Source organism: Lepus europaeus, chromosome 5 (assembly GCF_033115175.1).
Source record: "Lepus europaeus isolate LE1 chromosome 5, mLepTim1.pri, whole genome shotgun sequence".
NCBI lineage: Eukaryota > Metazoa > Chordata > Mammalia > Lagomorpha > Leporidae > Lepus > Lepus europaeus.
Genome location: NC_084831.1, coordinates 150,119,181 through 150,134,286, shown reverse-complemented (window position 1 = coordinate 150,134,286; position 15,106 = coordinate 150,119,181). Strand labels below are relative to the sequence as shown.

The following is a 15,106-nucleotide window of genomic DNA, read 5'->3' as shown; positions in this document are numbered from 1 at the left end:
CTGACGAGAAACTCCAAACTCGTCCCCACCCCGTAGCATGTCAATGCATGAGCTACTGGGCCCGGCGGTCCTCAGGGCACATGGTGGCAGAAGGTGCCACTGGGCAGGTTGTGCTGAGCCCTCAGGTACCCAGGATATTTCTAACAGTCAAAAGAAAAAGCAGTGACTCTGAATAAGCTTCTGTCCAACACGTGATGTGCTACAGCCTAAAAGCATATGATTTTATTTGTCTACATCAGAATTGTTTTGTTCTTAGAAAATACAATTTTGTAAGTAATAACTATAACCAGGGAGAATACTGTTAATTCAGTCAGGCGAGGCATGGTGTGGTCTGCCACTGTGACCCTTGACACCTGCTCCTTAAGGTAATGTTGTCATCACTATCAGTGTTCTATTGTTTGATAATTTTTTGAGCACCAGTACACTTGTTCACGAGATGGTCATTCTTCATGTCATGGTGTCATGGCCAGTGTTTTGAAAGAAAGATTACTGCTCCCAAATACATGGTTTTTCCTCCCAAGACTGTCTATTGCATAACTCTTCCTGCACTGTAAGTGTTTTTCACTTAAGTGTGTTTTAAAGTATATAGTCTCCCTTTGTCGGTATTTATTTGGTGGAGATAGACAAAAACTGAAGAGGCCCTTAACCCAGCCTTTGTCAGTACTGCAGTCTGCACTCCAGTTGTAAGTGTTTCATGCAGGGTATTCTCACTTTGCATTCGAGTTCATGAAACATACTCATACACCCTTTGTTTCAGTCAGTGACTTTCAAGGTTTGAAAATTGTGCATTTACGTTGGCTTTACCCAAAAGCAAAGTTAATGTACTTTGCATGTTAATATGTTTATTTACAGTTATTAATAATTAAAATACCATCATTTTCTTACTGAGGGAATGTAATTTTACTTTGTATATGATTGCATATAAATGTACTCTTTCTTTCAATAATGGTATCTTGACTGATTTTAATTTAATAAATTTTTGTATTTCTCTTAAAGTATTTACCTTAACCTTTTGTCCAATCTTCCAGTTTAAAGTCTGTGACTGTATCTATTATAATTTCAATTTGGGAAAAGTTACTAATTATTTAACCTTTCTACAGAATTTAGTATATGGTAAAACTTTTTGCTTTTAACTACAGTCATGTTTCTTATAGAGTCTTTTATAATGCCTGATCAAAGTGAATTGTTTGTATATTTCAGGATTTAGAGTAGTGTCAGTGAATTGGCAAGAAAGTTAGGCCTCTCTTCAGAGCTGTGTGTTTTATCACATGATACTGAAATTTGAATGATGTCACATAAGCAAGAAAAGGGAATGTATAATTTTCTATAAGAGGGCACTGTGCATGAAGTATGCTTATGGCCATCAGAGGCAAAGGATCTTGGCAAAGCCACGGCCCTGTTGGGTGTTTATTTCACATGGGAGCATTTGCTGACTGGTTTCACTGTGTTTTGCGAGAGTCTTTGCCTCTGCCTTTGCACTCCTGTTTATTTGTGCTGCTGGCGCGCGCATTGACCACAATCCACCGTTCTTTGCTTTCTCCTCCCGTCTCCACTTTCCTAAGAGTGTCTACGAGGGAAACTTTGGGTGTGGCTACTTAAAGGAGAGGCGAGCTTCGGGACTAGTGTTTTGTGAAAATACTACCTCAGTCTATAGAGCACTATTTGTGAGTCCTTCAGTGTTCCTTCTTCCTTTTGTTTCTAATGGAGACTGCCAGAGTGTGGCACTTCTAATGCGATCTGCTCCGTGGTGGAATGATGTGGCATGCTTTTTTTTTTTTTTCATTTTCTTGCATGATTTACTTTATGTTTACCATGTATTTACTTTATGTTTCTTTTGTAAAGTGTAACACTGCTTTAATACTGAAAAGTACATCTGATGATGAGATGAACAAACCTAGCAAGCTGCCTTAGATTCCTAAATTGCTACTGGCCCATAAACCATAATAAAAATTGTTCTGTGGAAGAAATGAAGCCAGAATGATTAAAATTTATTTTCTTGTAGTTCATCTCAATGTGAGATGTAAATATTTTTTTAAACTTTGACAAAACTTTCACAAATCTACTTTCTCCTCCTGATCAAACATAAAAGTGTCAGAATTCCAGCTTTCTTTAAAATATACCCTGTGCAGTCAGCTGTCAGTTACCCAAGGGAATGGTCATAGGAAGATGGAAGTCCATCTGTTTTAAATGAAAATTTGCCTTCTCTGGCATGGTTTAACCAGAGCTCCTACGGGAGAAGAAAACTATATTGAGTTTATGATTCAGCTTCTTTTAAATATTTTCCTGGCATGGATAATTAAGCATTTGTTGTTTTGGTCTCGTTACATCTCTTTCTGCCTAGTCTTTATAACCGGGACCTTCATTTCTGGTGCTGTTCTTGGTGTTTTCCCTAGATAGCCATTTTCACTTGTTTTGGGGTCATAGAAAGCCTGGTGGCTTAGTCATTGGTCGAGAAAATCACTCCTCAGGTTTAATTCAATGATTGGTGAGGTTCTTAACGTTTGTCCCTTGAATCTCATACTGCTAGTGCTTTGCATTTTTGTAGTTTCCATTTCTGTTTTCAAAGGATTTCCACATACACCGTCAGTTTATTCTTTTTTTTTTTTTTTTAAGATTTATTTATTTATTTGAAAGTCAGAGTTACACTTAGAAGGAGAGACAGAGAGAGAGGTCTTCCATCCGCTGGTTCACTCCGCAACTGGCCACAACGGCCAGAGCTGCACCGATCCGAAGCCAGGAGCCAGGAGCTTCTTCCAGGTCTCCCACGTGGTGCAGGGGCCCAAGGACTTGGGCCATCTTCTACTGCTTTCCCAGGCCATAGCAGAGAGCTGGATGGGAAGTGGAATAGCCAGGTCTTGAACCGGCACCCATATGGGATGCTGGCGCTTCAGGCCAGGGCGTTAACCCACTGCGCCACAGTACCGGCCCCCAGTTTATTCTTAAAAAAAGAGAAAGAGAGAGGAGGGGCTGGGGGCCAGTACTTAAAAGAATAAATATTTTACCCCATTTTTTACATGAGGAAAATCAAGATCATCAAAGGTTCCGTGTGCTGTTCAGTCACAACAGTAATATGTTGTAACCATGAACTCCCTAGCTGTGTCAGCTCACACTTGTTCAAGGTCTTTTTAAAAGTCAAAAGGATGTCAGCAATACATAATTCAGCATATTCTGTCACTTTTTTATGAAAAATAATTCTGCTTCTTGTATTTCTTGGTGGAGAAGTTCATTGTAAACACACAAAAGATGAGATTGCTCTGCTGTCTAAATTCTGCCCATCTGTTTCCAATAACTTTAAGTTGCTTTTTCTCATTCTACAGCTGCTTCCTTTTTGCAGAAAGAAAATCTTCTTTGTGTCAGGATTTTAAATATTTACTTATTTATTTTATTTGATAGACAGAGAGCCCCTGTCCACTGGTTTACTCCCTAGACGCCAACAGTTGCAGAGCTCAGGCAGACCAAAGCTGGATTTAGGTCTCCCACCAGGATGGCAGAAACCAGTCACCATGCCTTTCAGGGCCTGCATTAAGCAGGAAGTCGAAGTCAGGAGCCGGAGCCAAATATCCAACCCAGGTACTCCACCGTGGGACACAGGTATCTTCACCAGAGTCATCAGCACTAGGCTAAACGCTTGCCCCGTGTGAGGATTTTAAAAACGGCTTTATAATTTTTAGCCTATAACATTGCTGGGTTATCAAAATTAACATTCCTTATGCATTATCAAAATCACATCCTGTAACTGTTTAAAATGAACACAGTTCTGTCAAATAAGTTTGAAGTGTTTCTGACCCATTTGTTTTCAAGATGATCAGTGTTTTCTCCATCTTCCCCAGTGGGCTGAGACCATCACTATGACTGGAAGAGGTTTTAGATGCTGCCGTCTCATAGCTCTCTAAAAAACAACTTTAGTTTTCAGTCTCGTGAGTGCGTTACCACCAAGGATCCCCATCTGAAAACTTCAAACAACAGAACTGTCCTCTGTGCTGAAAATGCACCCTTTGTATTGTTAACCCTTAGAACTGTGGCCTCCTGCTTTTACTCAAACGCTGGGCGTGGATTTCAGGCCGGAACAATGAGGATGTTCTCCGATTCACAGTGACCAGCTTTAGGAACGTAGGCTTCCGTGAGGCCCCGTACTTACTGAGCACTTTCCCGTAAGCAGCAGAGTTCCGAGGGCTCTGCACTTACGCCTCATCTAATCCACAGAGCGTCATTATCACTGTACAGATAAGGGAACAGCACAGAGAACACAGATCACTGAGACGAGAGGCCCACGGCCACCGGTTAACAGCTGGGACTGGAACTCAGCCATGTGACCCACAGCCACATTCCTGAACCCTCTCAGCCCCCATGACTCTGGCCTAGTAAAGTGGATTTGTTTCCCTTTACTAAATGTGTAGGCTTAGAAGCCTGTGTATGGAGTTCATCTGAGGTGTGTGGTGGTACAGTGGTTGCCGTCTTTAAATATAACAATGCTAAGCTGTATAATAGCTGCCACTGTGGAGACCCTGAGGGGTGATGATAGGGCTTTGTACAAGTTATTTTGGCTCTCAAAAAAAAAAAAGTGTGCAGGTGGCTAGTACTGCTTTCATTGATTGTGAGTAGCCCAAGGGTGCATGATTCATAACGTCCAGAGGCCTCACAACTGGGTGCCTACCAGGAGCACTTGAATGATCCAGTCTGTCTCACCCACAGGCCTGTGTACTTCTCCATGAGCTCACACAGCTTCTCTTGCACCCCCTAACCCCACACCACAGCCTGTCTCCTTGTTTTTCTGTAATTGATGCATGTTAGAAGAGTAAGTATATTTAGTATAGGCCATAAAAGTGAGCATGTTAGAAGAGTAAGTATATTTAGTATAGGCCATAAAAGTGAGCATGTTAGAAGAGTAAGTATATTTAGTATAGGCCATAAAAGTGAGCTTCGAGAAAGGTTCTGGTGATTTCTGAAGGGTCAGTCCTCATGCGTTAGGGTGATGGTTTCCTGTGTTAACATCGGGAAGCTGCTAAAAATTACCCCTGTTCTGGCTCCACGCAGCAGTGGATGCTGTGGGCCTAGGATCTTTTGAGAGCTCTGCAGGCTGAATAGACAGGCTGAGGACTGGTTTTGGTATTGCATGAATTCCTGCCTAGCAGAAAATCCATCTGCTTACCTGGCCAAGTCTGCTGGCCAAGGAAGACTGGGGCGCTGCCATCCGTCTCTCTTCCTTACAGTGTCTGCTGGTTAATTTTTTTTAAATTAAAAATCAAGTTCAATTTGTCATTTGAAGTTAATTGCAACTAAAATGATAAAAATATTTTATCTTAAATGTTAGTCCTAGAAGGAGCTTGCAAAACAACTCATCCTTGCTCTTCTGAGGGTGAGAAAGTAATGAACTGGAAAAAAGAATAAAAGTAGGACATAAAATCCATAATAATAGAACTTTATTTAAAGCCAGAAAGGCTTTTAAGATGATCTAGCCAGTTTCTACTTTTATACCTAGAAAAGGGTGAGGACAAAGTAGAGAGAAGTTGGCTCTGTCTCTCCTGTGCCATTGCACTAAGAAAGTAAATAGGATATGATTTGGCTTGAGAGCAATTTGGGAAACTACGGTCCATTAATTTGTACTTCAGACAAAACCTTTGATTATGGTTGATGTTTTAGGAATTTATTTGGGCAAATGATAGTAAATAGAACTCTTTCCTAAAGTCTCACTCTTTTATTTTTTTCAAATTCCAAAGAACAGGGGTGGGTGGGGAAATTAATTATATTGGGTAAGGAAATATGCTTAGATTAAAGGTTCATTCTAGGATAAAAATCTCGGGAAATAAGAATTTCATAGATGGCTCTTATGGTTGTTTGTGTAATCTTAGTGGTTTTTGTTTAAAGACTTTTTGTTTGTTCCCATGAATTTTCATATCATTAACCTTACATAAATTCCTCATGGCATGATTTATTAACCCTTGGTATATTCATTTTCTTCTGACTTGAAAGAGTAACCCATTAGAATTTAATCCCGATGTCTTGAAGAAGGCTGCAGTTCAGAAAGCTTTGAAGGTAAACTAATGGCTTCCCTACGATTGCAAAGTGTTAAACACATATTGAAAGAGATGATTCCTTTAACTCTCCTAAGTGTGTTGACAGAAAACCACTCACACTAGTATATTAATCGAATGTCTATTGGGAGAAATCCTACTTGTATTCCCCAAGAACTAGCAGTTAGAATTTAAGTCATCTTTGAAGGTAAATTTTATACAGTACCAATATGATAAAATAGATTTTTTTCCTGTTGGCCTTAGGCAGCAATCTTTAAGGTGACTTAAATAACTAGATTTTAATTGGACTGGAAATTGTGAAAATGGTGGTAGAGAAGTTTATGTGAAATTTTAACTATTTTAAAATTCAGATTGAAGGATATGCCTTGTGAACTGTAAATATGCATTAAAAATCACCTCTTCCAATATGTTGTAGTAGGATCATCTCTGAATCGACAACCTCATGGCTTTTGGTGCTGCTGGGTTTGGGTGAAAGATCATTCAAGAAGCTTTTAAATTTCATTAAATGAGGTATATTGAAAACTAAGCTCCACTCCCTAAAATATGACATTAGCATGCATTTTCTGACTAAATTGCTATAAGTTTTCTATGACTTACAGAGTTTTGCTATTTTTTTCTCTAATTTCTTTGACTATTTTAGGTTTAAGAATTTTGGAGCGGGGTTGGGGGGAGTTGTATATGTAATTGTTTAAAGAGAATTCTGTTCCAAATAAACAGGAATGATTTTATCCAGTTTCATCTGGAAAAAAATAAGTTAATTTTCAAGTGAAAGAGAGTGGCAAAATCTTTTTTTTTTAGGATTCATCTATTTGAAAGGTAGAGTGACAATTGGCGAGACAGAGGGAGATCAACTGATCAATTGATCAATCTTCCATCTGCTGGTTTACTCCTCAAATAGCCACAGCAGCTGGGTCCAGGCCAGACTGAAGCCAGGAGCCAGGAACTCCATCCTGGTCTCCCACATGTGTAGCAGGGACCCAAGCACGTGGGCCATCTGCCATTGTCCTCCCAGTCATAGTAGCATAAATGCTGGATGAGAAGTGGAACAGCAGGACCTGAACCAGCGCTGTAATATAGGATGCCAGCATGCCCTGCAGCTGCCTGAGCCACTGGGCCACACGCCAGCCCAGGATCACTGCTCTTGAGTACTGGTTAGCACAACGGCTGACGTCCCTGTGCCTGCGGGAGCGTTGAAAGGATTTTATGAGCATCCTTTGCTCACTCAGTTCTTTGCTATATGAAGGCTATTGACCAATACAGCACCATGGTTAGAAAGGGAGACTCCAAAATCAGACTGGATTTGAATCCAATATGCCTCGTCAGCAGCACAACTTGTATTTAATTAACTTGTCTTTTTTAGGATGGAAATAATTCCTTCCTCATTGGATTATTCAGAATATTAAAAAAATGAATATAAAAGTACTCAATGTAGTTAAGATGATGTGTGTGTTGTAGTTGTTATGTTATTATGTGACTGTCAGCCATTGAAGCCAAACAGCAAGGGTCTGGAAGTGCTATCATGTTTGTTTGATAGACAGGAAAAGAGGTTCAGATAAACACAGGATGTTGTTCCAGTAGTCACATGATAAGGAGCTGAGATGAACGTGCAGGATGATCTGACTCAAAGCTTATATTTTCATTATCGTTTATGCCTTTAACTTGTGCTGATGCATTTTGAATGTTGCTTCCTGGTAGAAAGCATAGTGATTTAACCTTGTTTCATAGAATTTAAAACATCATCCATTTTTTAAAAAGATTTATTTTATTTGAAAGGCAGAGTTACAGAGAAGCAGAGAGAGAGAGAGAGATCCTCTATTGGCTAGTTCATTTCCCAAATGACCATAATGGCCAGGCCTCAGCCAGGAGCCAGGAGCTTCTTCCAGGTCTCCCATGTGGGTGCAGGGGCCCAAGCACTTGGGCCATCAGCTGCTTTTCCAGGCTCATTAGCAGGCAGCTGGATAGGAAGCAGAGCAGCCAGGACTTGAACCAGCACCCATATGGGATGCTGGTGCTGCAGATGGAGGCTTTACCCACTATACCACAGCACTGGCCCCAAGCATCAGCCATTTTAAGGTGTACCACAAAGAAAGATTATAAAACGTCAGTTAACTTTTTTATAGTATTTATTTTATACTTTCTAAAAGGATTTTCTTACTTGAAAAACAGATTTTTATCATGTCGCAAATATAAGCCAAATAAATTGGTTAAGGCAATGACAACCATTTCACTGCAGCAAACTGCCCAAAAAACAGTTGTGAATTTCATTCTGTTTACAGAGGTACTAGAAGCTGGAAAGTGTGTTTCAACCTCGATGCAGTAAATCCCTAAGAAAGAGTGCCTCCTTTGCAGATGCAGTCTTTATATTAGCTAAGCAGTAAGCTCAACGCTTGTATCAAAAGTAGCAGTAGCTTAAACAAGAAAGAAGTTCATTTCCCTCTAATATAACAGAATTCTGGCCTGAGGGTCTGCCATGCTCAGAGTGTGCTCCCATCTCAGGGATGGGGAGCTAGGGGGACACGCCCCCCTCCAAGCCAGAACACAGGCACCTGACCACGCTCAGCTGCAAGGGAAGTTTGGAAATGAGATCTTTACTTACAGGCTTGTGCTCAGCTAAAACTCACAGATTGTAACAGTCAGGAAGAAGAAACTTGATTTAAAGGGAAAATTAGTTTTCTTTGCCACAATAGCCTGCAGCCTTGGATATTCTTTAACAGTGTTTATTTCATTTTGCAGAAGTCATTCACATCAAAAACGATGAACCAGAAAATAGATTGTCGCAGTAGGTTTGGGCTAGTAATACTTTTTTAAAAAAATAATCATGCGATTTTGACACCTATTTCTGTCATCGTTGTAGTGTTGAAGATTGACTCTAAAATTATTTAACTCAAAAAGCATTTTTGTGACCTTCTGATTAATTTCCACTAACAGATATTTATTTAACTGCATCTCCCTGTGGGGCTAAGTTATAAATAAACCTCATGTCACATATCTGTTGTGTTTTACTACGTTTTCTTCTATCAACTGTGTGCTAAACTATGCTTTTCTTTTTTTTTTCTTATTCCTGAAGTTTTTTTCATTGTATTTATATCTGTTTAATGTAGTGCACTTCTAAACTGATGGTTATTCTTCCAGTCAAAATTATGTAGCACTTGGTAAGCAAGATTTGATATCTGATACCTACACATGCTTGAACAGAGGATGATAAGTTAAAAAATGTAAAACCATGTATTAGACACTGTGTTGTTTTTATTATTCCAATCAGAGAAATATTCTGAATTATACATTCTTTTACATTTGTCTTTTCTCATTTTTTTGTTTCCATTCATTGCATTTTATACATTTTTGTTATTCAAGTCAATAAAATAAGCTAAGAACTATAGTTAACATCAAAGATACTTAGAGAATTCAATTTTCCCCAAGTAACTTGCTTTAAAAATGAAAGACTTTAACATTTGAAAATTGTGTGCAAATTGATGTTCTTTTAATTTATTTTGTGTTAGATGAAATATTGGCTTGGGTTGTGCTTAGCAATTATTTTCCATTTAAATTGGTCCCAGATATCCTCTGTATGTGAAATATCAGAGATAAATAGAAATAACTATTAATATAAGCCAATAATTTCATTTTTTGTAAAACTGACTTTAAAATGTTTTTATTCATTTTGTCTTTATTTTTCTTTTGATAGTCAGGGAAGAAAATAAACAGCAACCCAAATCCTCTTGTCCAAATGTCAGTTGGGCACAGGGCCCAAGAGAGCAAGGTAAGTTACTTGCAGGTAGTGAATTTTCTGATTGTCTTCATCCAGTCATGTTTGCTACTATCTCCACTCTTGGGTGGAGGGTGCTGAATTGCTCTATGTGAAAGAATAGACATTAAAACCATTGCTTTCCTTATCTTCCCCCCCCCCTTTAATCAGTCATTTGACAAACAGCCACCTACTTAATTTAGTAACAGTTAATATTAAGAAATAACAGGAATATGCTTTTGCTTGATTTTATGAGTAGATAGTAAGAATAAATTCTTAGATTTCTTTTTAGCACTGTATAAAATTTTAATTTAAAAGAAATTTCAACAAATACAATTAGATCCAAGAATTAAAGTGGACATTGTAAAACTGAATAACAAAAAAAAAAAAAAAAAAAGGAAAGGAAAAAAAGAAATCAGCCCAAGTTATTTTTCCCTTTGTAAGATGAAAATAATGTGGATGGACCATGCAGGTTACAGAGAATGTATGAGATAAAACATTTCAGGAGTTAGAGTTACAGGCATTGCTCACTTTTAATTATGAACATAATAATCGTTATGTTAATAACATGCCCACATGCCCACACGTAGCACCATTCTAAGCACTGGGGGACTGGGAGGACCAAGTCCAAGCACATAATATTTTTGTCTGTGGGCACACAGGATGGATTTTCCTAACAATTTCCTGATACTCTAAGAGCTTTAGACTGTCTCTCCATCTTTTGAACTCTTTCCATGATTAACACATAACAGTATATACTCAGTAAATACATAATATGTGTCTTCCAAACACATTAAAGAAATAAGCATGGTGCTGGTAGCCCATGTCCACAGAAAATGCTACAAAACTGACATTGGCATATATCTTCCAGATTCGGTACAAAACAAATGAACCTGTGTGGGAGGAAAACTTCACCTTCTTCATTCACAATCCCAAGCGCCAGGACCTTGAAATTGAGGTATTTTATTTGCATTTTATAACTGATTAGTTGAAATGTAATTGACACATAGCAAACTCTATGAATTTAAAGTGTACAGTTTGATGAGTTGTGATCTATGGATATATTCGTGGACCAACCCGAGACCACAGTCCCTGTAATGAATGTACTCATCGCCCCTCCTGTAGGCAGGCGCACATCTGCTTCTGCCGTGTCACTATACATTATCGTTCACTTTTTCTAGAATTTTATATAAATAGAAACACAATATGTATACTTCTTTGTCTATATACTTTTCTTTAAAAAATTATTTATTTATTTGACCATCATAGTTACACACAGAGAGGGGGAGAAACAGAGAGATCTTCCTTCCATTGGTTACCTCCTCAGATTGCCGCAACAGCCGGTGTTATGCCAAGCCGAATTCAAGAGCTTCTTCCATGTCTCCCATGTGGGTGCAGAGGCCCAAGTATTTGAGCCATCTTCCACTGCTTTTCCCAGGCCATTAGTGGGGAGCTGGATTGGAAATAGAGCAGCCGGGACACGACCTGGCACCTATATGGGATAACAGCATTGCAGGCAGTGGCTATACCTGCTATGCCACAGCATAGACCCCTATCTGTACATTTATAATTATTTTAAAGTTCACCTGTGTTTTTAATATCCATAGTTTATCCTTTACGTGTTTTCTTTTAATTTGTTGAAAGCCAAAGAGACAGAAGAGAGAGACTAGACAGACAGAGATTTCCTTTACGCTGGTTCGCTCCCTAAATGTTCACAACAGCCAAGGCTGGGCTAGGCTGAAGCCAGGAGCCAGAAACTCAGTCCAGGTCTTCCACGTGGGTGTCAGGGGCCCAGTCTGCTGCCTCCCAGGATGCACACTAGGAGGGAACTGGAATTAGGAGTGGAGCCAGGACTCACTCACACTCACACGCTCCCATGTGAGATACAGGTGTCCCAAGTGGCAGCTGTTCTTCGTTTGCGTGTGTGTGTGTGTGTGTGTGTGATATGTCCATGATATGAATGTATCACAATTTGCATGTCCACTCCCCCGTCAATACAAGAGTGAATTCTTGAGGCTGTGTTGTGGCACAGCTGGTCAAGCCATCACTTGGATGCTGGCATCCTAGACTGGAGTACTGGATTGAATCCTGGCTTCTCCACTTCCTGTCCAGTTCCCTCCTAATGTGCCTGGGCGAACTGGAAAATGCTCCCAGTACTTGAATCTGTGCCACCCACGAGGGCAACCAGGCTGGCATTGCTGGCTCCTGACTTCTGCCTGGACCAGACTGTTGTATCAGTTTGGATAGTGAACCAGTGAAGGAAGTTCTGAGTCTGTCTCTCCCTCTCTCTCTCTCACCTTGCCTTTCAAATAAATAAATATTTGGAAAAAGATTGAATTCTTTCCAAATTACACCTATTACATATAAACCTATGAGTATTCACACAAGAGTCTTTGGGTGAATCTATGCCTTCATTTCTCCTGGGTAAATTGCTAGCAGTAGGGTGGTGGGTGCATGTTTAACTTCTTAATAAGCTGCCAGATGGTTTTCCAAAGCAGTCACGCCGTCTTGCATTCCTATCAGCAGTGTGTGAGACGTGCCCGTTCTCCACAGCTCGCCAACACTGCGTCGTGGGTAGGCAGTGGGTAGAGCAACTCCCCCGGTCCATGGTTTTCACTTTCCACAGTTTCAGTTCTGAAGTTCAGCCTCAGTATCACGAGAAGAAAGGTGGTGTTTTTGAGAGAGAAATAAAGAGACACCACATTCAGATAACTTTCATTACAACAATATATTGTTATAAATGTTCTGTTTTATTATTATTGTTATCAATGTTCCCAATTTATAAATTAAACTTTATCATATATGATTGTATAGGAGAAACCATATGTATATAGACTTTGGTGTAAGGCCACCACCTGTGATGCCAGCAGACCACATGGGTGCCAGTTCACTTCCTGGCTGCTCCATTTCTGGTCCAGCTCCATGCTAAGGGCATGGGAAAGCAACAGAGGATGGCCCACATGGGAGAAAGAGATGAAGCTCCTGGCTCCCGGCTTCAGCTCGGCCCAGCACTGGCCATTGCAGCCATCTGAGGAGTGAACCAGTTGTTGGAAGATCTATGTCTCTGTCTCTCCAACTCGGACTTTCAAAGTAAATCTTAAAGTGTCAACCGTGGATAACAGGGAACTACTGTTAGTATCTCATGATAATTTAATTGTGACTACTATGGATGTTGGGCATCTTTCTGTGTTTATTTATCCATCTGTGCGTCTTCTATGGTGAAATGTCTATTCAATTACTTTGCCCATTTTTTGGTGAGATTGATTTCTTAATACTGAACTGTAAGAAGTTTTAATATATTCTAGAAACAAATGGTTTTTATTCCACATTTTGCAGATATTTTCTCTCAATCTGTGGCTTGATTTTGCATTTTGTAACCATAGTTTGCACAGCAGAAGTTTTAAAATTTGATGAAGTTCAATTTAACACTTTTTTTCATTTTAGTTCCTACTCTGTATCCCATTTAAGAAATATTTGTGAGACCTAGAGTTTCTAAAATTTTCTCATCTCTTCTTTCTGGAGGTCTGTGATTCATATTGCATTAATATATTTGTTGCATAAGGGAAGATTATGGTTCTTTTTTTTTTTTTAATGTATGGCTGGCTATACAATTGTTCAACAGTTTTTGTTGAAAAATTATTCTTTGCCCTACTTAATTAGCTTGGCATCTTTGTAGCACTTCAGTGGCCATATGTGAGGGTCTATTTCAAGAAAGCCTTCTGTTTTCATTGTTCTATATGTCTGTCTTTATGCCAGTTCCACACTGTCTTTATTACTGGTGCTTTATAAATAAACCTTAAAATCAGATAATGTAAGCCTTCAAACTTTATTTTTAAAAATTATTTTAGTTATGCTTAGTCTCCATTTCCGTATGAATTTTAGTATCAGTTTGCCCATTTCTGAGAGAGTTTGGAAAGAATCGCATTGAAACTGTAGATCTAATGATCAAAATTGGTATCTCGGCAGTGTTCAGCCTTCTGTTCCATAGAAACATTGTATGAATTTATTTAGGTATTTTCAAAAATCCCCTCATCAGTGTCTTATAGTTTGGGGAGGAGGGTTTAATTTTTATTTATTTTCATTTTCTTTGAAAGGCAGAGACAGACATGGAGAGATTTTCTGTTCGTTAGTTTACTCACAAAATGCCCACAACAGTCAGGTCTAGGCCAGGCAAAGCTAGGAGCCCAAAACTCAATCCTAAATCTCCCTCTTGGATGGCAGGGACCCGAGTACTTGAGCTGCCACCTGCTGCCTCCCAAGGTGCGCATGAGCAGGAAGCTGGCTTGGAAGCAGGGAGGCTGGACTCTCACCAGCACTCTGACCTGGAGTGCTTGGAAGCAGGGAGGCTGGACTCTCACCAGGCACTCTGATCTGGAGTGCTTGGAAGCAGGGAGGCTGGACTCTCACCAGCACTCTGACCTGGAGTGCTTGGAAGCAGGGAGGCTGGACTCTCACCAGGCACTCTGATCTGGAGTGCTTGGAAGCAGGGAGGCTGGACTCTCACCAGCACTCTGACCTGGAGTGCTTGGAAGCAGGGAGGCTGGACTCTCACCAGGCACTCTGATCTGGAGTGCTTGGAAGCAGGGAGGCTGGACTCTCACCAGCACTCTGACCTGGAGTGCAGGTGCCCAAAGCAGCGACTTCACCACTATGCCAGTCACCGGCCCCCCGTTTTGTAAAATTTCTATACAGTACAGATCTTGTGTATTTCTGTCAAATTTTCCGAGGCTAGCTCATGTGTTTGATGGTACTGCAAGTGGTATTTTGTTTGTTTGTTTATTTATTTGAAAGTCAGAGCTACACAGAGAGAGGAGAGGCAGAGAGAAAGAGAGGTCTTCCATCTGCTGGTTCACTCCCCAGTTGGCTGCAATGGCCAGAGCTGCACCGATCCGAAGCCAGGAGACAGGAGTTTCTTCCAGGTCTCCCACATGGGTGCAGGAGGCCAAGGACTTGGGCCATCTTCTACTGCTATCCCAGGCCTTAGCAGAGAGCTGGATTGGAAGAGGAGCAGCCGGGACTAGAACCGGCATCCATATGGGATTCCGGCACTTCAGGCCAGGACATTAACCCGCTGCGCCACAGCACCGGCCCCTGCAAGTGGTGTATTTTAAATTTTAGATTTTTTATTTTTTCACTAATATACACAAATACAGTTGATTTTATGTATTGATATAATCTTATACCACTGTACTTGACTGGCTTATTAGTTCTAGTAGTGTAGACATGTTAGGATTTCATAAGTGGACAATCGTGTTATTTGCTAATAATATCTCCACCTCTTTATTTCCTTTCTGGACATCTTGCTCCCTTTTCTTGTGTCAATGCCCTG

At 40.1% G+C, this 15,106-nt stretch overlaps 1 protein-coding gene across 1 annotated transcript in view; it reads left to right on the top strand.

Annotated features, from left to right (window-relative positions):
* The window catches only part of ESYT2 (extended synaptotagmin 2), a 108,423-nt gene that overhangs the window by 77,807 nt on the left and 15,510 nt on the right, over positions 1-15,106 (top strand). The window contains exons 14-15 of the mRNA XM_062192936.1: positions 9,718-9,792; positions 10,649-10,735. Coding sequence (XP_062048920.1) covers positions 9,718-9,792; positions 10,649-10,735 — 162 coding nt within the window. The remainder of the gene's footprint in view (positions 1-9,717; positions 9,793-10,648; positions 10,736-15,106) is intronic.